The sequence below is a fragment of the Tribolium castaneum genome, chromosome 7 (assembly GCF_031307605.1).
Source record: "Tribolium castaneum strain GA2 chromosome 7, icTriCast1.1, whole genome shotgun sequence".
Taxonomy (NCBI): domain Eukaryota; kingdom Metazoa; phylum Arthropoda; class Insecta; order Coleoptera; family Tenebrionidae; genus Tribolium; species Tribolium castaneum.
Genome location: NC_087400.1, coordinates 3,599,877 through 3,623,827, shown reverse-complemented (window position 1 = coordinate 3,623,827; position 23,951 = coordinate 3,599,877). Strand labels below are relative to the sequence as shown.

The 23,951-nt window shown below is 32.8% G+C and overlaps 3 protein-coding genes across 4 annotated transcripts; 1 reads left to right on the top strand and 2 right to left on the bottom strand.

Annotated features, from left to right (window-relative positions):
- Nucleotides 1-1,376: 1,376 nt before the first annotated feature.
- Nucleotides 1,377-18,154, top strand: LOC657316 (uncharacterized protein). Its single transcript, XM_008200539.3, has 4 exons — nucleotides 1,377-1,582; nucleotides 13,603-14,517; nucleotides 14,574-14,720; nucleotides 15,155-18,154. The coding sequence occupies exons 2-4, from the start codon at nucleotides 13,603-13,605 to the stop codon at nucleotides 18,062-18,064; spliced, it is 3,972 nt and encodes a 1,323-aa protein (XP_008198761.1). The 5' UTR covers nucleotides 1,377-1,582; the 3' UTR covers nucleotides 18,065-18,154.
- A 595-nt stretch (nucleotides 18,155-18,749) lies between these two features.
- Nucleotides 18,750-21,092, bottom strand: LOC103314446 (hypothetical protein). 2 transcript variants are annotated; one of them, XM_008200541.3, is made up of 9 exons: nucleotides 20,956-21,092; nucleotides 20,724-20,902; nucleotides 20,208-20,677; nucleotides 20,049-20,161; nucleotides 19,852-19,997; nucleotides 19,353-19,806; nucleotides 19,151-19,299; nucleotides 18,931-19,097; nucleotides 18,750-18,885 (listed from the first exon to the last, which is right to left on the bottom strand). In XM_008200541.3, the coding sequence occupies exons 6-9, from the start codon at nucleotides 19,401-19,403 to the stop codon at nucleotides 18,815-18,817; spliced, it is 438 nt and encodes a 145-aa protein (XP_008198763.1). In that variant the 5' UTR covers nucleotides 19,404-19,806; nucleotides 19,852-19,997; nucleotides 20,049-20,161; nucleotides 20,208-20,677; nucleotides 20,724-20,902; nucleotides 20,956-21,092; the 3' UTR covers nucleotides 18,750-18,814. The 2 variants fall into 2 exon arrangements, 1 of the variants encoding a protein (XP_008198763.1); XR_010334796.1 differs by lacking the exons at nucleotides 18,750-18,885; nucleotides 18,931-19,097; nucleotides 19,151-19,299 and having other exon boundaries at nucleotides 19,642-19,806.
- An 866-nt stretch (nucleotides 21,093-21,958) lies between these two features.
- LOC107398835 (uncharacterized) lies at nucleotides 21,959-23,765 on the bottom strand. Its single transcript, XM_015984323.2, has 8 exons — nucleotides 23,588-23,765; nucleotides 23,397-23,542; nucleotides 23,214-23,341; nucleotides 22,907-23,166; nucleotides 22,722-22,858; nucleotides 22,563-22,672; nucleotides 22,447-22,515; nucleotides 21,959-22,394 (listed from the first exon to the last, which is right to left on the bottom strand). The coding sequence occupies exons 4-8, from the start codon at nucleotides 22,958-22,960 to the stop codon at nucleotides 22,285-22,287; spliced, it is 480 nt and encodes a 159-aa protein (XP_015839809.1). The 5' UTR covers nucleotides 22,961-23,166; nucleotides 23,214-23,341; nucleotides 23,397-23,542; nucleotides 23,588-23,765; the 3' UTR covers nucleotides 21,959-22,284.
- Between the last annotated feature and the right edge of the window lie 186 nt (nucleotides 23,766-23,951).

Sequence of the window (23,951 nt, the reverse complement as noted above, 5' to 3'; positions counted from 1 at the left end):
ACGAGTTGTATTAAATTCAGTTAATTACCAAACACTGGGACAGAAAAAATACAAAAAGTTAGCTGTTTGGGCGTTTTTTACAGTTTTGGCCACCAAGATGGCCAGATTTAAGTCTATGTGAAAAGTCGTAGCCTGGCTTGTGACCACTCTGGACTAACTAAATCAACCATCCTGAGCCCAAAAATAATAATATTTTTGCAATTTTGGCCTTAATTCAGCTTGTAGACTTGTCAAAAATTGATTAAAAAAAACTAATGGTATTAAATTCGGTTAATTATTAAACATTAGAACAAAAAAATACAGAAAGTCAATTGTTTAGGCGTTTTTTGCAGTTCTGGCCACCAAAACGGCCAGATTTGAGTCCATGTGAAAAGTTTTAGCCTGGCTTGTGACCACTCTAAACTAACTAAATCGACCATCCTGAGCCCAAAAATGATAATATTTTTGCAATTTGGGCCTTAATTTAGCTTGTAGATCTGTCAAAAAATGGTTATAAAAACCGACGTAATAAATTCCATCAATTATTAAACACTGTTACAAAAAAATACAAAAAGTTTGTTGTTTTGGCGATTTATGCAGTTTTGGTCACCATGTGAAAAATCTTGGTTTGCCTTCTAACCACCATATTTAACTAAACCAGCCTTTCTGATTTCAAAAATGACAATATTTTCACGATTTGAAGCTTAATTAAACCAATTAGAAACGTGATATATACTAAAGTTTTAATTTAGTTAATCAATAAATTGTGTACAAGCCCATATATGACATTCTGACGAGAAAAATCTCCTTGCTTGCATTTTCTCGCCTCATTACCTTTGAATTTTTTCTCGTCCAATTTCCCGTTTTAAAATATTCAAAAAGCGTTTGAAGTAGTTTGATATGAAAATTCCTCAAATGCACGTGCACATGTTTTATTCTCTGTGAATTTTTCGCTCCAGTTGAGAAGTTCAAAGGTGGGTTTAAACTTAAACAAGCTGCTCCATCTCGTACAAATAAATCGAACCTCAGAAAGATTTCTACACCAAGTAAAATATACTTTTGTTTTATTGCTTTTTTAATATTTTTTTTTGTTTTTTTTAATAAAATTAATAATTGGTCTCAATTATAACAATAAAAAATAATTATGTTTTAAAAATAACAAGTCAGGTCATTGCTTCGTGTATAAAGTGTTGCATAACAACCAAAAATTATATTTTTTTAATTATTAATTAATTGTTATAATTGAATAAAATTGGAATTAATGGTAATTGAGTACAAAAATATCCGGAAAAATGTTTGCCCAGCGCCCACCCAACGGTACAATGGTCGAAGCCTTCAACCCAGCGAGAGCCAAGAAGAGAAAGGTGACTTTTACCGGAGTTATCAACGACTGAGTTTTACCATTGGTCGGCATACCATCGTTGGTAAAAAATGGGTAGCGTATGTCTGTACCATCGATGGTAAAATCTCACCTGTTCAGCCTCCTCCAGTGTGAAGGAGGTGTCGAAGGAGTGAATATATCGGTGTGTGTGTTTTTGTGAGGGTGTTTTGAGGGTGGAAATGAAGCAGGATTGATTTTTGGAGGTGTTTTTTTGAGGATAAAGTGAGTGGAGGGGATGAGTTGGGTCAAAGGGCAGGAATGGGGGTTTTGGTGACAAGGAGCGAAGAATTTGAGTGTTAATTGCAGTCGTTAATTGTTAATTATTGTTGTTTTCTATTTTTACATTTCAAAAAAAACAACTGGTTTTTGAATTGTGTTGTCATTGCCAGTTTACTGAAAAAAATAATAGAAGAAATAATAATCTAAATTAAAAACAATTAAATCAATTATAACAAAAAAAATATTTTGTCTTTCTTAATTTTTTTTTAATTATTTTTTTATTCTGAAACTACGAAACGTATCAAAAGGTCTTTTACCCAGTTTAGAGTTTTAATAATGGTCTATCGTTTGGTAAAAATTAATTCGAGAAAAGTCTTTACAAACAGTGCAAAAAAATTCGAAATCTTGAGCACCACCCATGACATTTATTTTCAAAAATTAAAAAAAAATAATATTTTTGTAATTAAAGAACGAATTAAAGTGGCTTTATGGCTAATTATAGTCTTGATTAAAAACTACTTTTTGAAAATTATTTTTTTCAAAAAATCGTTTTTAGCAGCGTTGGAAAAAAATTTATGAATTTTAGGAAATACCAAAGTTCAAAAAAATTCTAACTTAAAATTGAAAACACAAAATCAAATCACCTTTTGTGCAAATAAAGTACTAACAAATGCTCAACTTTTTACAGAAAAAAAAATTTGAAAATAATGTTTTTAGAACCAGAGAAAAAATTTCGAAAACAGCACAAGCTAATAAAAAATTATTAAAAAAAAATATTTAGCCAAAATACCGCTCAAAAATCCAAAACTGTATCACCAGCTTACGGTTTTTTCTAATTACCTAACAATTTATTGTGAGAATGTGAAAAAACCCGCGTTTTTCCCGCTTTTCTGCTCTGTTTCCCGTGAAAATGCACACATCCTGTGACCAAATAGTTGGTAAAAAACTCAATTGGACTCGAATCCGGTCGATCGCAAGGCTGACCACACAGTAGGTGTGTTGAAAGAATTCTAATTCACCAAATTACATAAAAGTCACGTTATTCTAACGCACATCCTCCCGAGTGTCTAAAAATATTCTTCCACCTCTTGTGATGTAATAAGAAATTATGTGAAAATTTTGCAAGTGACTTAATAGTTCATCACGTTTTACAGTTGGAAAAGTATGAAAAAACGCACGTAACGGTGATAAGTTTCCATCGCCTCTAGGTAGCGCATCCTTGACATTTTCCCATTTCTGAAGAAAGTTTGGTAAACAATAACAGCACAAGTGCAGATGGTCGAATAATGGCAATTTTCCGCTTCACTCTCACTGCTAGTAAAAGGCCATTTTCTGGGAAATTTCAGCTGAAATGTTCGATCTGAACAACCTACTTTGAGCTAGCGGTCAAGATGCCCTTAAGCTAGTCATTCTGTATCAACAGTTCGATTTATTTGAGCGCGAAACCGTTACCGAATCTTTTATTTCAAATTTTTATACTTAATATTTGGCTGGAAGGTGACTGACCGGCGATTTGTTGCCATTTTTCAACAGTTAGTGTATTAGAGACAAAAAGGTGCGAATTGTGTTATAGTTAATTTAATTATTCTGTTTGGAATTTGACGCAAGCAAAGCGTGGAATTGGGGCTAGGTCGGGTTTTAAACCGCAGTTATGTTAGGAAATTATAAATTTGAGAAAAACGGTCACTTTGTAAAACACAGAATAAAACCATTTAAAACGTTTCTGACGAGTTTGTTTAACTTATATAACACATGCTAACAATTTTCTTAAACATTTTATTAAAAAGGCCATTTGGTTTCGCCTTTCAAATTTCGATGAACGATAATTTATAAAACAAAATTTTTGAGCATAGGTTTTTCCAAAATTCATAATTTTTTCTTACCGGTTCTAGAAACTTTTTCTATGAAACTTTACCAAAAGTAAGACAATTATTAAGACAATAAATGGTCCAAAAAGCAATTTAATGAGTTATATGCTTGGTTAAAAAATGATTTTCAGAAATAAAACAGTTTTGAGTCAATTTTTTTAGTTTTTGACATTGTTTTTGAAATAATTTTTCTATGACAAGTTCGCCAATTGTCAGTACTTTGTTTTGCTAAAAAGGTACTTCAGTTCGTCCTTTAATTGAAAAACTAGATTTTTTTTATTATTTTTTGAAAAATGTGTCATGGGTGTGGCACAAGAATAATTTTTTTCTACCGTTTTCAATAACTTTTTTTTAATAATTTTTTACCAAAAAGTGGACCACTACTACGGCCACAAAATAATAAAAAATGATTTTGATACGTCTTGTAGTTAGCCCATATTTTTTTTTTAATTTTAAAAATATAAAAATATATAATTTTTTTATGCTTCTTGAAATATTTTTAAATTATTTTTTTCATCAAACTTAACCAAAAAACAAATTTATGTGGAGCCAAAAAGGTACTTAATTTGAATTTCCGTTCTACTGTGATTTTTATTACATATTTTCGTATTTTTTGTCAAATCAAATGGACTGAAAATTTATATTTTTTTACAATGTTGAAAAATTTTTTTGTAACATTTATTTAGTGAAACGTAGAGATAAATATCAGTCCTTTATTTTGCAGAAAGGACATTTCATTTCGCTCTTTAATTTTTAAGTTAGAATTTTTTAAACTTCGGTATCGTCCAAAATTCGTAATTTTTTTCCAACGTTTCTAAAAACTTTTTCTGCATACAATTTTGCTAAAAGGTAGTCTATGATTAAGACTATATTTAATTAAAAAACCATTTTGATTGGTTATGTCCTTGAGAAAGCTTTATGAGTTTTGAGAATCAATTTATTTTTCAGTCAAGTGATTATTTTTTGACACTGTTTTCAAAACGATCCTGAAACAATTTTTTCGTAAAAAGTCGAGAAAATATCAACACGTTATTTTGCCAAAAAGGTACTTCAGTTCGTCCTTTAATTAAAAAACTAGATTTTTTTTATTATTTTTTGAAAAATGTGTCATGGGTGTGGCACAAGAATAATTTTTTTCTACCGTTTTCAATAACTTTTTTTGAATGATTTTTTACCAAAAGGTGGACCACTACTACGGCCACAAAATAATAAAAAATGATTTTGATACGTCTTGTAGTTAGCCCATAATTATTTTTTTTTCAATTTTAAAAATATACAAATATACAAAATATACAATTTTTTTATGCTCCTTGAAATATTTTTAAATTATTTTTTTCATCAAACTTAACCAAAAAACAAATTTATGTGGAGCCAAAAAGGTACTTAATTTGAATTTCCGTTCTACTGTGATTTTTTTTACATATTTTCGTATTTTTTGTCAAATCAAATGGACTGAAAATTTATATTTTTTTACAATGTTGAAAATTTTTTTGTAACATTTATTTAGTGAAACGTAGAGATAAATATCAGTCCTTTATTTTGCAGAAAGGACATTTCATTTCGCTCTTTAATTTTTAAGTTAGAATTTTTTTAAACTTCGGTATCGTCCAAAATTCGTAATTTTTTTCCAACGTTTCTAAAAACTTTTTCTGCATACAATTTTGCTAAAAGGTAGTCTATGATTAAGACTATATTTAAGTAAAAAACCATTTTGACTAGTTATGTCCTTGAGAAAGCTTTATGAGTTTTGAGAATCAATTTATTTTTCAATCAAGTGATTATTTTTTGACACTGTTTTCAAAACGATCCTGAAACAATTTTTTCGTAAAAAGTCGAGAAAATATCAACATTTTATTTTGCCAAAAAGACACTTTCGTTCGTTCTATAATCAACAAACTAGATTTTTTTTATTATTTTTTGATAAATGTGTCATGGGTGTGGCAAAAAATTAATTTTTTTTCTACTGTTTTCAATAACTTTTTTTGAATAATTTTTTGCCAAAAGATAGACCACTATTACGGCCATAAAATAATAAAAAATGATTTTGGTACATCTTGTAGTTAGCCCATATTTTTTTTTTCAATTTTAGATACTAAAAATAACAAATAAACATTTTTTATGCCTCTTGTAATATTTTTAAATTATTTTTTTTATCAAACTTAACCAAAAAACAAATTTATGTGGAGCCAAAAAGGTACTTAATTTGAATTTCCGTTCTACTGTGATTTTTATTACATATTTTCGTATTTTTTGTCAAATCAAATGGACTGAAAATTTATATTTTTTTACAATGTTGAAAAATTTTTTTGTAACATTTATTTAGTGAAACGTAGAGATAAATATCAGTCCTTTATTTTGCAGAAAGGACATTTCATTTCGCTCTTTAATTTTTAAGTTAGAATTTTTTAAACTTCGGTATCGTCCAAAATTCGTAATTTTTTTCCAACGTTTCTAAAAACTTTTTCTGCATACAATTTTGCTAAAAGGTAGTCTATGATTAAGACTATATTTAATTAAAAAACCATTTTGATTGGTTATGTCCTTGAGAAAGCTTTATGAGTTTTGAGAATCAATTTATTTTTCAGTCAAGTGATTATTTTTTGACACTGTTTTCAAAACGATCCTGAAACAATTTTTTCGTAAAAAGTCGAGAAAATATCAACACGTTATTTTGCCAAAAAGGTACTTCAGTTCGTCCTTTAATTAAAAAACTAGATTTTTTTTATTATTTTTTGAAAAATGTGTCATGGGTGTGGCACAAGAATAATTTTTTTCTACCGTTTTCAATAACTTTTTTTGAATGATTTTTTACCAAAAGGTGGACCACTACTACGGCCACAAAATAATAAAAAATGATTTTGATACGTCTTGTAGTTAGCCCATAATTATTTTTTTTTCAATTTTAAAAATATACAAATATACAAAATATACAATTTTTTTATGCTCCTTGAAATATTTTTAAATTATTTTTTTCATCAAACTTAACCAAAAAACAAATTTATGTGGAGCCAAAAAGGTACTTAATTTGAATTTCCGTTCTACTGTGATTTTTTTTACATATTTTCGTATTTTTTGTCAAATCAAATGGACTGAAAATTTATATTTTTTTACAATGTTGAAAATTTTTTTGTAACATTTATTTAGTGAAACGTAGAGATAAATATCAGTCCTTTATTTTGCAGAAAGGACATTTCATTTCGCTCTTTAATTTTTAAGTTAGAATTTTTTTAAACTTCGGTATCGTCCAAAATTCGTAATTTTTTTCCAACGTTTCTAAAAACTTTTTCTGCATACAATTTTGCTAAAAGGTAGTCTATGATTAAGACTATATTTAAGTAAAAAACCATTTTGACTAGTTATGTCCTTGAGAAAGCTTTATGAGTTTTGAGAATCAATTTATTTTTCAATCAAGTGATTATTTTTTGACACTGTTTTCAAAACGATCCTGAAACAATTTTTTCGTAAAAAGTCGAGAAAATATCAACATTTTATTTTGCCAAAAAGACACTTTCGTTCGTTCTATAATCAACAAACTAGATTTTTTTTATTATTTTTTGATAAATGTGTCATGGGTGTGGCAAAAAATTAATTTTTTTTCTACTGTTTTCAATAACTTTTTTTGAATAATTTTTTGCCAAAAGATAGACCACTATTACGGCCATAAAATAATAAAAAATGATTTTGGTACATCTTGTAGTTAGCCCATATTTTTTTTTTCAATTTTAGATACTAAAAATAACAAATAAACATTTTTTATGCCTCTTGTAATATTTTTAAATTATTTTTTTTATCAAACTTAACCAAAAAACAAATTTATGTGGAGCCAAAAAGGTACTTAATTTGAATTTCCGTTCTACTGTGATTTTTATTACATATTTTCGTATTTTTTGTCAAATCAAATGGACTGAAAATTTATATTTTTTTACAATGTTGAAAAATTTTTTTGTAACATTTATTTAGTGAAACGTAGAGATAAATATCAGTCCTTTATTTTGCAGAAAGGACATTTCATTTCGCTCTTTAATTTTTAAGTTAGAATTTTTTAAACTTCGGTATCGTCCAAAATTCGTAATTTTTTTCCAACGTTTCTAAAAACTTTTTCTGCATACAATTTTGCTAAAAGGTAGTCTATGATTAAGACTATATTTAATTAAAAAACCATTTTGATTAGTTATGTCCTTGAGAAAGCTTTATGAGTTTTGAGAATCAATTTATTTTTCAGTCAAGTGATTATTTTTTGACACTGTTTTCAAAACGATCCTGAAACAATTTTTTCGTAAAAAGTCGAGAAAATATCAACACTTTATTTTGCCAAAAAGGTACTTCAGTTCGTCCTTTAATTAAAAAACTAGATTTTTCTTATTATTTTTTGAAGAATGTGTCATGGGTGTGGCACGAGAATAATTTTTTTCTACCGTTTTCAAAAACTTTTTTTGAATAATTTTTTACCAAAAGGTGGACCACTACTACGGCCAAAAAATAATAAAAAATGATTTTGATACGTCTTGTAGTTAGCCCATAATTTTTTTTTTTTTTTTTTCAATTTTAAAAATATACAAATATACAAAATATACAATTTTTTTATGCTTCTTGGAATATTTTTAAATTATTTTTTTCATCAAACTTAACCAAAAAACAAATTTATGTGGAGCCAAAAAGGTACTTAATTTGAATTTCTCTTCTACTGTGATTTTTTTTACATATTTTCGTATTTTTTGTCAAATCAAATGGACGAAAATTTATATTTTTTTACAATGTTGAAAAATTTTTTTGTAACAATTATTTAGTGAAACGTAGAGATAAATATCAGTCCTTTATTTTGCAGAAAGGACATTTCATTTCGCTCTTTAATTTTTAAGTTAGAATTTTTTTAAACTTCGGTATCGTCCAAAATTCGTAATTTTTTTCCAACGTTTCTAAAAACTTTTTCTGCATACAATTTTGCTAAAAGGTAGTCTATGATTAAGACTATATTTAATTAAAAAACCATTTTGATTGGTTATGTCCTTGAGAAAGCTTTATGAGTTTTGAGAATCAATTTATTTTTCAGTCAAGTGATTATTTTTTGACACTGTTTTCAAAACGATCCTGAAACAATTTTTTCGTAAAAAGTCGAGAAAATATCAACACGTTATTTTGCCAAAAAGGTACTTCAGTTCGTCCTTTAATTAAAAAACTAGATTTTTTTTATTATTTTTTGAAAAATGTGTCATGGGTGTGGCACAAGAATAATTTTTTTCTACCGTTTTCAATAACTTTTTTTGAATAATTTTTTACCAAAAGGTGGACCACTACTACGGCCACAAAATAATAAAAAATGATTTTGATACGTCTTGTAGTTAGCCCATAATTATTTTTTTTTCAATATTAAAAATATACAAATATACAAAATATACAGTTTTTTTATGCTTCTTGGAATATTTTAAAATTATTTTTTTCATCAAACTTAACCAAAAAACAAATTTATGTGGAGCCAAAAAGGTACTTAATTTGAATTTCCCTTCTACTGTGATTTTTTTACATATTTTCGTGTTTTTTGTCAAATCAAATGGACGAAAATTTATATTTTTTTACAATGTTGAAAAATTTTTTTGTAACATTTATTTAGTGAAACGTAGAGATAAATATCAGTCCTTTATTTTGCAGAAAGGACATTTCATTTCGCTCTTTAATTTTTAAGTTAGAATTTTTTTAAACTTCGGTATCGTCCAAAATTCGTAATTTTTTTCCAACGTTTCTAAAAACTTTTTCTGCATACAATTTTGCTAAAAGGTAATCTATGATTAAGACTATATTTAATTAAAAAACCATTTTGATTGGTTATGTCCTTGAGAAAGCTTTATGAGTTTTGAGAATCAATTTATTTTTCAGTCAAGTGATTATTTTTTGACACTGTTTTCAAAACGATCCTGAAACAATTTTTTCGTAAAAAGTCGAGAAAATATCAACACTTTATTTTGCCAAAAAGGTACTTCAGTTCGTCCTTTAATTAAAAAACTAGATTTTTTTTATTATTTTTTGAAAAATGTGTCATGGGTGTGGCACAAGAATAATTTTTTTCTACCGTTTTTAATAACTTTTTTTGAATAATTTTTTACCAAAAGGTGGACCACTACTAAGGCCACAAAATAATAAAAAATGATTTTGATACGTCTTGTAGTTAGCCCATAATTATTTTTCTTTTTCAATTTTAAAAATATACAAATATACAAAATATACAATTTTTTTATGCTTCTTGGAATATTTTGAAATTATTTTTTTCATCAAACTTAACCAAAAAACAAATTTATGTGGAGCCAAAAAGGTACTTAATTTGAATTTCCCTTCTACTGTGATTTTTTTTACATATTTTCGTATTTTTTGTCAAATCAAATGGACTGAAAATTTATATTTTTTTACAATGTTGAAAAATTTTTTTGTAACATTTATTTAGTGAAACGTAGAGATAAATATCAGTCCTTTATTTTGCAGAAAGGACATTTCATTTCGCTCTTTAATGTTTAAGTTAGAATTTTTTTAAACTTCGGTATCGTCCAAAATTCGTAATTTTTTTCCAACGTTTCTAAAAACTTTTTTTGCATACAATTTTGCTAAAAGGTAGTCTATGATTAAGACTATATTTAATTAAAAAACCATTTTGATTGGTTATGTCCTTGAGAAAGCTTTATGAGTTTTGAGAATCAATTTATTTTTCAGTCAAGTGATTATTTTTTGACACTGTTTTCAAAACGATCCTGAAACAATTTTTTCGTAAAAAGTCGAGAAAATATCAACACTTTATTTTGCCAAAAAGACACTTTCGTTCGTTCTATAATCAACAAAGTAGATTTTTTTTAATATTTTTTGATAAATGTGTCATGGGTGTGGCACAAGATTAATTTTTTTTCTACTGTTTTCAATAACTTTTTTTGAATAACTTTTTGTCAAAAGGTGGACCATTATTACGGCCACAAAATGATTAGAAATAATTTTGATACGTCTTGTAGTTAGACCATAATTTTTTTTCAATTTTAGAAACTAAAAATAACAAAAAAACATTTTTTTATGCCTCTTGTAATATTTTTAAATTATTTTTCTTATCAAACTTAACCAAAAAACAAATTTATGTGGAGCCAAAAAGGTACTTAATTTGAATTTCCCTTCTACTGTGATTTTTTTTACATATTTTTGTATTTTTTGTCAAATCAAATGGACGAAAATTTATATTTTTTTACAATGTTGAAAAATTTTTTTGTAACATTTATTTAGTGAAACGTAGAGATAAATATGAGTCCTTTATTTTACAGAAAAGGCATTTGATTTTGATTTTTAATTTTCAAGTTAGAATTTTTTTAAACTTCGGTATTAGTCCAAAGTTCACAAGTTTTTCCAACGTTTCTAGAAACTTTTTCTGAAAACAATTTTGCCAAAAGGTAGTCTAGGATTAAGACTATATTTAACTAAAAAACCATTTTGATTGGTTATGTCCTTGAGGAAGCTTTTTGAGTTTTGAGAATCAATTTATTTTTCAATCAAATGATTACTTTTTGACACTGTTTTTATTTTTTGATAAATGGGTTTTGGGTGTGATACAAGATTCGTATTTTTTGCAGTTTTCAAAAATTATTTTAAAATAACTTTTCGCCAAAAGGTAGTCTACGATTGAGACTATAAGTAACCGAAAAGCCATTTTGATTAATGATATACTTAAAAAGTTTTTTGAATTTAAAAAATTTATTTTTTCCAATAATAAAATTAACACAGCTTTAATTTACAAATTTTTGACGTTGTTTCTAAAACAATTCAGAAACAATTTTTCCATAAAAAGTTGAGCAGTTGATGAATTTTTTAATTAAATTTTACTAAAAACCAAAAAAACTTGGAAAAGTGTCCCAATTGTTCCTCTTTGTTGCACTTTATCGAAAGCAAACTCATTAAATTATCAAAGAAAGTGAGCTCTCAATCACGCAACATTATCATCACTTTTATAAACCCATCACAGAGAGGTTATTACGCTAATTAGCGCCACTTTTCATTGTCATCTTGGTGACATCTAAATTTCCGCCGCGATTGTTATCTCAAAATGCTGAGAATTTTCCATTGAAGAAAACTCGTCCGCTTTTCTAATAATAACAGTTCCTCGCAACAATCGCCGTAAAAGTCCTAATGGTCTTGTCGCAATTTCTTCGATTTCTCTGCGCGTTCGAACGTCGCTGAAAAAACGAAACGAGGAAGAGTTCGATGCCGTTATAATGATACAGAGTGGCTCAGAACATTCCTTATTCCCGTTAGAAATTCGGAGTTTGGTGGAAACCTGCGACAATGACTAATTAATTTCATCAATGGCTGGAAAGTGGGCCAAATTTGGATTGCAATTTTTTTTCCCAGAGATGAGATTTAAGTACTTTTTCTTTTTTTTCGGACGTTTAGCGCAATTGTTGCGTGATTCTTGTCATTTGCTTCTGGTTTAGGAAAGAAGTGAGGTAATGGAGAGGTGGTACCGGCAATAAAACCCAATTACTTTGTCATTTCTTCCTAATTTTTGTTTCCGGGAGATTAGGAGGGAAATTAGACGAGTTTAGCAATTTCCTAATGTTTTTTTTTTCAAACAAATTAAACTGTAGTTCAAATCAGGATTGATTTTTGTCTACATTTTGCGAAAAAAAAATTATAAAAATTGTTAAAATAAGAGAAAAAAATTATTAGTGTAGTTAATAAGAAAATAAATAAAAAAATTCTATACTAAAACTACACAACGTATCAAGATGCCTTTTTGGCACGTTATAGCCTTGATAGTGGTGCACCTTTGGGCAAAATTTTATTTAAATATAGTCATCAGAAGCGTCAGAAAAAATTATGAATCTTGAGCCACACCCAAGACCTACTTATCAAAAAATAAATAAAAAATTCTAATTTTACATTTGAGAGACGAATTAAAGTGCCCTTTTGGCTAAGAAAAATACTGACATTTGCACAACTTTCTACGAAAAATTTGTTTTAAAATTACTTTAAAAACATTGTCAAAAAATAATTAGTAAGTAAGCTGTTTAGATTCTCAAAACTTAAAAAACTATCTCAAGGACACAACTAATCAAAATGGTTTTTTGGCTATTTATAGTCTTAATCATAGACTATCTTTAGGCAAATTTTTTTTCAAAAAAATTTTTTTAGGAACGTTCGAAAAAATTATAGATTTTGGGCGAAATTGAAGTTTAAAAAATTTCTAACTTGAAATTTAAAAAGCACTATCAAGTCCTCTTTATGAAAAATAAAGGACTGATATTTAATTCTGTGTTTCACTAAATAAATGTTTACGAAAATGTAAAAAAAAAACAAAAAAAAAGTTGAAAGATCTAAACTTTTAGAATAGTGACACCAAAAAAGCCAGATCTAAGTCCACGTGAAAAGCTTTGGTTTGCCGTTTGGAGGAGTTTCTAAGTTGTTTGAGGCTTAAAATTTTTATTAATGTATTTTATTTGTTTTATTTATTTTATTTATTTTATTTATTTTATTTATTTTATTTATTTTATTTATTTTATTTATTTTATTTATTTTATTTATTTTATTTATTTTATTTATTTTATTTATTTTATTTATTTTATTTATTTTATTTATTTTATTTTTATTTATTAATTCTTATAAATATCGAGATTGTGTTCCTTATTCTTCATAAAAAATCAATAAAAATAACAGAAAATAAAAAAAATTATAAATTAGAGCAAGCTGTGCCTGCGGGACTTTAGCCGCATTTTAGCCGTTTATTTTATGGCTTGCTCCAATTGAAAACTTTTCGATCTCATGTTATAAAAATTGCACCTTAAACAATCCATTGAGGCGCAATTTCCATGGCTCCTGGCGACCCATTCTTGAACACAACTGAAGAAAACACCACCTTCATTAATTTATAATTTTTTATTTAGCATTTGTAGCCCTTTCCAAGCCTTCAACCACTTATTCTAAGTTCCTTGAAGCTTATAAAAAGAAAAAAAAACGAAAAATCCGAGGAATTATACCTGTATTTATCACTTTTTCTTATTAAATAAGTCCAAAACTTTTATATTTTTTGCTAAAATTTGATAAAATGTGAAAAAAATATATAGTGCCACCAAAACGCCCAGACCTGAGTCCCTGTGAAAACTCTTATTTGGTCAAATTTTCACACTTTTCTCGTTCCAGATGAAGTTATTCTGGCTCGTCACCCTCCCCTTCGCCCTCGCCACCCCCTCCTTCATCCCCTGTTCGGAAATCTCGCGCGATTTGCGCTTCCCCTGCACTTGCTCCTTGGGCCCCCCTGAGCCCGCCCTGGACAACAACCCCGCCATCAGCGTCAACTGCGACCGGGTCGTTTTCCCCGGCGACCTCCCCGCCCTTCCCTTCGGCGCGCCAATCGTCTCCTTCCGCCAACGATGGGCGGGGCACCAAGCCCTCCCCACCCAAATCTTCTCCTCAACGGGCCTCCCCTTACGCAGCATCGATCTATCAGGCAACTCCCTCCGGAGACTAACGGAACGCCTCCTCCAAGCCCTCCAGCCAACCCTAGTGGAGCTCCGCCTCTCGGACAACCTCCTGGGCGACACCCTCAACCCGATTTTCTCCACGAGCGAGTTTCGCGGTTTGAATCATTTGCAAGTTTTGGATTTGAGTGGGAACATCATCAGGGCGTTGGAGGAGGGGATTTTTGAGGGGTGTGATAATTTGCAAGAACTCTACTTGGAGAGGAATAGTCTAACGAGTGTGCCAAGCACGTCACTCAACGGACCCAAGTCACTCAAAATGTTATCACTGGCCTCAAATCGGATCACAAGCCTCAAAAGTGCAGCTTTTGAGGCACAACCTAACCTTGAAACGGTTGATTTAACCTTGAATGGGATTGGAGGGATCGAAGGTGGGGCTTTGAGTGGCCTCAAAAACCTCAAAACACTCAAATTGGGGCATAACAAGTTGACGAGGTTCAACAGCGATGTTTTTCAAGGAGCCTCAAATCTCAAAAATTTGGACTTGTCGGAAAATTTTATTACAGAGTTTCCGACAATTGCCCTTAGGGCCTTCAAGGATTTAAAGTACCTCAACTTATCCTCAAATTTAGTCCAGGTTTGAACTTCTTTTTTACCTCAGTTAGGTTATTATAACTCAATTTTCTGTTCTAGAGTTTGGATAATAATGATTTACTCAATCTTGTCGGATTGTATTATTTGGACTTGAGTCGGAACAATATTGCCAACATTGCACCTGGAACATTTTTGGGATTAAAACAGTTGAGGAAGCTTGATATTAGTGTGAACTCGCTCCGTACGGTAAGTAGTTTTTGAGGTAAATTATTGTGGCTCCTGGCGACCCAAAAAAAATTTTTTTTTGCTCGCTGTAACACAGTTTTATGCCGTTTTTAAGCCTTTTGAAGTAGTTATAAAAATGCAAAAAAATCAATTGCTACGATTTTTTGCTGTTTGATTTTTTAAAATTTTTGAATTTGGCGATTTTTTCGATACCAATAGATTCTCCGGATCATTTTAGATAGGTTTCGTTCAAAATACTTCCACATTTTTGAATAGTTTTGCCGTAATTGAGAAAAAAAAACAATGAGGTAAAATAGCCTGGCTCCTGGCGACCCGTCTTAAACACAATTTACCGATGACTTTATTAAATAATCACTTAATTAAACGTAGCAAACTTCCAAACGCAAACACTTAACTGAGTTGCAAAAAAAATATGATATGTCACTCTGTTCCAGATTGAGGACGACGCATTTGAGGGCCTCGACAACTTGGAACACTTGAATTTAAAAGACAACAACATTTTACTAATCCCAGCTTCGGCCCTCGGCCGTTTGCCAAAACTATCTTCCCTCCAGTTGGACTATAACCGAGTGGCAGCCCTGTCTGGTGACATTTTGAGGTCAATAGCCGAGAAAGTCACTAGTTTAGTCCTCGCCAAAAACGTCATTCGTGAACTCCCCCCAGCCTCCTTCCAACACTTCCAACATTTATCACACTTAGATTTAACTCGCAACCTCCTCACAACCCTCAATTCGGACGCATTCGTTGGCCTTGAAACCACCCTCAAAGAGTTACATTTACCTCAAAACAAAATCTCCACAATCACTGGACCCACTCTATCCCTCCTTAAGCTCGAAACCCTCGATTTAAGTGATAATCACTTGACTGAGCTTTCGCGCAACGTATTCGGGATGTTACCTCAATTGAGGTTCCTCAATTTGAGTCACAACTCACACCTAGCCTCAATACCCTCAAACTTGTTACACAAACTCCCGAATTTGGAGGTTTTTGATTTGAGTTACACCGGTTTGAGGATTTTAACCGGCGATTTTTTCGCCAAGTCCTCAAAATTGAGGAGGGTTTACCTCCACAATAACGCCATCAGCGAACTGGGCGATGGTGTCTTTGCCAATTTACCCAACTTAACGTCAATTGACCTCTCCTCAAACCATATCAATAACATTAAACAAGGGGCGTTTGTCAACATCATGAACCTCAAAGAGTTGGTTTTGAGGGGGAACCAATTGAGTAGCTTCAAAGGCGAGTTTTTCAACACTGGGACAAGTCTCGAACTTTTGGACATTTCGCACAACCAATTGAGTTATTTGTTCCCGTCCTCTTTCAGAATACACCCGCGCCTCAAAATCCTCAAAGCCTCAAACAACAAGTTTAATTTTTTCCCAGCTGAGTTGATCGCGACTTTGCAGTTTTTGCAAGTTGTTGATTTGTCACACAATGACCTCAAAACCGTTGAGGAGTTGGACTTTGCCCGCTTGCCACGTTTGAGGGTCTTACTTTTGAGAAACAATAAGTTGGAGTTTGTTTCCGAAATGGCGTTTCATAACTCAACACAACTCCAAGTTATCGATTTGAGTTATAATAAGCTCGAACGTCTGGCTGAGAGGATTTTTGAGGGTTTGGTCCGGTTAGAGTTACTCAATTTGGAGGGGAACCTTTTGAGTGATTTACCCGAAACTATTTTTGAAAGGGCGAGGTTACAAATGTTAGAGAACATTAATTTGAGGGGGAACTTGTTTGAGGTAGCGCCCCTCAAAAGTCTCCAACGGCAGTATTTCTTTGTCTCGTCGGTTGATTTATCGAGGAATAAATTGAGGGAGATCCCGGGGGATGACAGTAGCATGGTTAACATAAAAAAACTGGACTTGTCATTTAATCCCTTGTCTGATGAAACGATTCGAAACGTTTTAGGGGAACCTAAGACCATGCGGGAGCTAAATTTGGCGGGAACCGGGATTCGGGAACTAACCCAGCTTGAGACCCCCTTTTTGAGTTACCTCAATTTGAGTTATAACAATATAACCTCACTCAATGCTACAATTTTCGAACGAACTTCCCTCCTTGAAGTTCTGGACGTATCAAATAACCAAATAAGTGACATTTCAAATTACTCAAACCTTTGGCCTTTACTCAAAAACCTCCAAACCCTAGACTTGTCCTCAAACCCCATCCGTAGCATATCTTCGAGTGATTTCAATGGCTTAACCTCCCTCAAACAATTGAGTATCACGTCCCTCCTCCAATGCGAAAAAATCGAAAAAGGAGCATTCAAATCCCTCAAAAACCTGTCAATTCTCAAAGCTTTTGAGTTCCCGAAATTGGGTTACATCGACCTCAAAGGCCTCCTCTCGCACCTCCCCTCCCTCGAACACGTAACCATAGAAACAAAGGATGCGGCAGTGGGCGCGGACCAACTCCAGCCCCTCCTCCAGCCCCGCCTCAAAACCCTCAAATTAAAAGGGGGGCGCTTACGCAGCCTATCATCGGGAACCTTGTCAGGGATTAAGGGAGGAGAGGTCACAATCGGGATTATGAACACCTCAATTACCTCCCTCCCCCCTTCACTCTTTTTCCCCGTCCCTAGATCCTCAAAAATCACACTAGACGTGACTGGCAATCACATAACTACTTTAACTCCTCAAATTTTGGCAACCCTTGATGATAGACGTGGCGATTTGAAAATAGTAGGCCTTGAAACAAATCCTATAGTTTGTGACTGTGGCGCACGCGCATTGCGCCGATGGCTCCCCTCCCATATGACGTCACTGCGTTGCTCCGCCCCTGATCACTTACACGGCCGCTTATTGGTCGAGATCGCTGACGATGATCTCACGTGTGATGCCAGGAAGGTGACCACGCCCACGTCGCCCCTCCCACGTTCCGCCTCCTCGACCCGGTTGCATACGAAAGTGACCGAACCGGAGATTATCTGGTCGGTTCCCGTAACCGAAATGGTTAAAACCCCCAAACCTGTTACTAGTTCAAATTTGAATAATGACGATACGCTTATTATCGGGATCGTAGGAGGCGTGGTCGCGTTCATTGCCATCTTGATAATTATTATTTGTATAATTCGACTGAGGATGGGGGGGAGTCAGTACAGGGGCGGGCCGCCTGTTGTGGGGCCCCTTGCGGGGAGTAGTTGTGCCTGTAGTGTAAAAGGGGCACCTGTTTATACAATGGGGCCTGGGTACGGGCCTGGATATGCGGCAACGTTGCCACATAAAATGCAAGCGCCTATTAGAGCGAGTAATTACTCGACGATGGGCAGAGTGCCCTATTATGGCAACAGTGGGCAGCCGTATTTTATTGCGTTGCCGCCTGATGAAAATAAAATCTATAGGTAACCGTTTTAGGTTAGGTTTAAGGTTATAATGTTTGATTTTTATTTAATGTTTGCTTATTTATGTATAAATATAACTTTTATTACATAAAAAGTGTTTGAAAATGACCCTTCTATGTGGATTTTCGAGTTTGTGGCACTAGGACCGCCTGATTTGGCCCCTTGTGATTTTTTTGGTTTGGCATGTTGGTACTCGTTACTTACGTTTTGCAACCTTGTGAGTCCGAATATGACCTTGGTTTAGCAATTCAAGGCTTCGTTTTGGCAAAAATTTAAAAAAAACGCGCACAAATTTGAAAAAACATTTATTTCAAAGATATATAATAATTTTACAAAAATCAACAACACGTAGAATTATTATTGTCACTGCTGTTTTATTTTTTCCACCGAAAACACCCGATTTGGCCATTTGTGAATTTTTTTTAGACTAACATGATGGTACTCGTTACTTACATTTTTGTACCTTGTGAGTACAAATATAACATTAGTTTCGCGATTTGGGCCCGTATTTAGCCAAAATAAAAAAAAACTCAAAAAAGTATATTTAAGAATTTAATACGCAATTATTAACATAAAAAATCAATTATTATACATATTATTGTGTAATAGGTGCATCATTTTCACCACCAAAATGCCCAGATTTAGCCCCAATGGAATTTTTTTGGACGGCCTTGAAATAAAAAAACGCACATTTTTAGAAATATTTATTCAAAAAATATATTTGTATAAAATCTGTACAAATTCAACGTCCCTGTCACCTCATAGAGGTCGCTTCTTCGTAGCTCGGGGGCGGAGTCACCGGGGCGGTGTTCTGAATACCCCCAACTAAAAAAAACACTAAAACAAAACACAAAAATCCCCAAAACTTACCAGTCCTGTTATTATCCGGAATGACCAAATTAACCATTGGCGAATCGCCATTATCATCCCTTATTGGTGGAGGGCGGCCCCGCCCCTCGCCCCGCCTCTTACAACATAAGAGCCAACAGCCAAACACACAAATCCCGAAAATGAATGAAAAAGTGCCGGCAAAAATCCTAAAAACGCCATTTTACGGACCATGATTGGCTAAAATTTGAGTCAAATATACCAAATATGGGCGTGGCTGAACCTAGGGCAACACCCCTCGGTACAGCACGTCTCAAAAATAAGGTTACAGTCGACAAAATTAAAGGTGCGAATGTACGAACCATGGCCGTCTGGGATTATCACGTCGACTGTGCAACAATTTACATTTGTCTAATTCAAACAACAAAAGACAATTTATTACAAAACCAAAAAAAATTACTCACCAGGGTACAAAAAAATAAAAAAAACAAAAATTTGAGATTGAGTATTGTCATGGTTTTGCGTAACGTATCATTTCACCTAACCTCAAAATTTTGCAAGTTATTGCAAATTGAGGCAAGTGTGACGTCACGAGGCCACACCACGTCGCAATTTGCCTCAAACACTCAAAAAAACATACTTTGAGTCATTTTATCACAGGGGGCTTTGCCAAAATTTTGACACAACTTTTTACGCATCAATGTCACCAGTGGCGGCGCCACCTCGACTTAGTTGCCAGGCAACTAAACAATAAACAACACACAGCCGTCTTTATTTGAGTAAAAAATTTCAAAAAATATATATAGTGTTATAGTGACGTTTCGGTTGCTTCTTCGTAGGTTGGTATTCTGTTAGTTGGTAGATGGATGGCAACACTGTAAAGAGGGGGCGGGTCCATGTCAATAATTTCGTCCAATCCTGTCAAAAAAATATTATTTTTGTTTATGACATTTCGCGTTTTACCATCATTGACGCGAGTGTCAAATACGGCCAAATTGACATTTATCGTGTCAATGTCATTGTGACATAGCCGTTTTGTCATGTCAAGACACCAAATAAGAAGGGATAAAAAGAAAACGAAGAGAAATAAATTGATTCCGAGCGTTATACTAAAAAATAATATGGTGACAATGTGTCAAATGTCAAATGACAGTTGTTACCTGACTTTGGGTATAATGTAGGGTTTGGTACAACAACCATTATCGCAACAAATGTCACCCGTTTGACAGAAATAAGGGTTTGAATTATTGACACATGGCATTTGACAGTGTGTCTAAAAATTGTCAAAAAATAAAAATTCAAAAACACTTGATACGTACTAGGGAAACAATTGTCAAAAATTGCACTAAAATTCGTAACATTTTTTCGTTACGAAATTGTAGACGTTTGAAACAAATAGTGATAACAATGAGATAACCTTTTGATCAAATTCGTGTTACTTATAGATAAATAATAAAATGCAAATTTGTCGAAATAAAATCCGTGTCAACGTATTTATTGCTTTTAACATTTCGTTTCGGCCATTTTCTCCCCAATTGGAGGAAAATGTATGGCCGCACTGTAGGTGGGGGGCGGAGTCAGCGTCATGTAACCAGGGGGCGGAGTCCTGGGCGTTAGCGGAATGGCAGGGAGGTGCATATTAAAATTGCCAGCTCCTGATTGGTTGAACGACAAAGTGAGGTTAAGTTCGGGCGTTTGTGGGGGCGTACTGCTTTCATCATCATTTTTTTTCAAAATGTGGCAAATGTACAACAGAATGTAACAAAAAACACCAAGCACCAGTACCAACCTAAAAATCATATTTTTTTGGGGGATTTTTATTAGGGATTTGTTACCAAACGTAGGTTGGGAAGGTGGGGGTTGACGGAAAGTGATTTTGATCAATTTTTGTTACGTAGATGGGGCCAAAAGTTGTTTCCTTGCAACAGCCCTTATCACAACAGTGATTAAATTCAAGGTTGCAATAAATTAATTTGTAGGATTTTTCCTCTTGAATTATGCAAAAGTGGGAACCCTGTAATGCGGTGTTACGCAAACACACTGTATATTATTATAATTGTCACTCACCCTAATCATAATTTCGACTAAAAAATGAACGAAACGTGTGACAAAACAATAAAAATGCGTTTCAAGAAGTTGTTAAGTTGTTAAAATATAAAATAAAGCTGTGCAAATATTTGCCTTGTGACAAGTGAATTTAAAGAATGTGTGTATGATTGGTTGCATATGTTTAGTTTTAAAAAAGTGCAGTATAAATTATATAATACATCATTTGGATATAAAATACAATTTTATTCAAACATGGAACTTGGGAAAGATAGAAGTAACGCAAACAATTTTTTTTTAATAATTTTTTATTTTTGTGTAAACTTTATTACATACATGTCAAAGTTTCTTTAAGGTGAGCTCACCTGTCCCACCCCATTACTTCTTCATATGACGGTACACGATTTCCTGGTTGTGGATAATAAATAGCAATGTGATAATCTGGTGGATTATCACTATTATTATCTCTAGTCGTATATCTCACCCTAATATTATCTAAAATCATGCTTTTAGTAATTTTGATTTTGTCATGTTGCTATACCTGTTTGTTGGGGCCGGTTTTTGTACACGTCCCACCAAGCTTTGGCACAAGTTAGACAACATAAGAAAAGAATTATTACTAAAATACCGAGCGGCCTAAAAAATATTCTTCAACGATTGACAAGTTAGATGATTTTGGTTACCAGGTGTACCACCCGTCACTACAACAGCCTTTATTACAACAATAAGCGAAATCTGTACAATTGACTATTTCAAGGCTAGCTTTGATTAGACAAAATTCCGATTTGCCGAAATTTGGCTAAAAATGGGCAAAAATCACTAAAATTTCGCGTTTTTTATACTTACAGCGTTACCAATGTCAGAATTATGGTCAACTTATGCATTTTCTGGACCAATACCAAGCCAACTTTAATTACTTATTAACTGATAAAATTGATTAAAAGTCAGTAAAATCGTATATTTTTGACACATACAGATCAAGCCAACTTATTTTAACTTAATTTAACGGTTAAAATCGTCAAAAATCACCCAAAATCTACATTTTTTTAACACAATGTTACCAACGTAACTGCGAAAGTCTGAACCACATCTGAGGCCGAATTTTGTATTTTCCAGGCCTACTGGACCCATAAAATTTTTATAGATTTTTTATTGTTTTGCGTCAATTTGACAAAAAAAAACGCCAGTTGGGATTAACAATTTGTATTTATTATTAATTGAATTAAGAAAAAATTGTTAATTTTATTGCATTTTAATTGTATTACATAACAAGAGACGTAATAAATTTTATTGCAAAGATCGGGGTTTACGACCCTTATGGCGCCGTCATGGCGTCCGAAAGTATCGATTTTATTTGGTGTGTAACTGGTTGTCTACTTTACGCCCCATCACCTCGTCATAACTGGGGGCGGGGTCTGTGGGGGGCGCCAGGCGCCCCAAACTTTCACTCGAAAAACCATCTAAAAATATTATTAATCACTCAATTATAATTAACGGAAGCGTAATTAATACAATTGGGGTACGTCCAAGGGGGTAGGGGGGTCAGAGGGGCCGTCCCGTAATTATCCCCCAAAAAAGCCGCTAAAATTAATTAAATTAAATTAAAATCTGGACTAATTAACAGTTACAATTTAAGTGAATCTCGGTGTTTTCCTCCGAATTTTCTGGTTTTTTGCACCAAACCTCCACGATTTTAATTATCGAGAAAATAATAACGACGATAAAAACGCAAATAGTGCTGGAAAAAATAATTTTTTGAAGAAGTTATGAAAACTGAGGGGGCTCACAGGTTGAAGTACCAGGGGCAGCACCCATGGGAGCAGCACCAGGCGTTGGGGCACAGCTCCGTTTTCCACGTGTAGTTATAAGGGGGCCCATCAACTGAGCGAAATTTACAAATTTTTGGCTTATTTCGAGTGCGCCCCTTAAATCGTTTAATTTTGAACACAATAATATATTTATAAGGGCTCACCTCGATTTTTTTAATCCATGAGAGGAGAAACAACGCACTTGTGTACAAAAACATTTTGGATTCTGCGTATTGAACACTTTATTGAAGAAGAAAAAAAAAATAAAAAAAATTGTACAGTTTAGTTTATTAATGCTCGCATTGTTGGTTGCATGCCTCTTCGTAGGTGGGGATTTTATCGCAGGGTGGGGGGTAAGTGGAGGCCACGTGATATGGTGGAGGGGGCGAAATGTCACTACTAGTACCATAATCGCGTGAAATATCTGAAATTGTTTTTCTGCAAAACCTGTTAAGTTAAAATTGTACTAACTTTGCGAACCCATTAGGATATTTTCCTGTGAGTTGGTACCACTGTCCTCTTTCGTACAATTCGCCCTCCAGTACATCTTCATGCACTTGCACGAACAAATAACCACAACGATTAAAATTAGAACAAGTCTGGAATTTATCCATTAATTAATTTATTAATTCACTAATTAATTTAATTAATTACGAGCCAGTTGACCAAATACAACACCCCTCATCACAACACGAGTGATAACAATTAACAGTCGTATAAACTGTATAATTTGTATTGTTGTAATTTTCGAATTTGTTTAAAATTCGACAAACTCGTCTCGTCCTGTGGTGGACCAAAGTCTGGATTTTTTCCTCGTTTATAGTGTGACAGTAAGTGGGTCTTACCGAGACAGGTGTGTAAATAACTAAAGAAAAAAGTGTAAAAATGTGTGTTGGAGCCAGGTTGAGGCGAAAATTAACAATAAAGTGACAACGAATTTTTTTCTTGTTGTTTGTTTCACTTTCAAACATTTTATGATTCTGGAGCATTGATTGCTGGAATGGGGCCGATTCTGCGTAGAAAACTACAACCACAAGACTGAGTTTTCGAATGGGGCGCTCAAACTATCGTAGGCAACCAGCAATTCACCAAATCGAATTTTAACGAAAGTTATATATTTAGCACACTTTTGGTGATTTTATCGCTTGATACGTAACAAGTCAATGTATTGCCACAGACTAAGGTTGTTATGCTGTGATTATTTAGTGA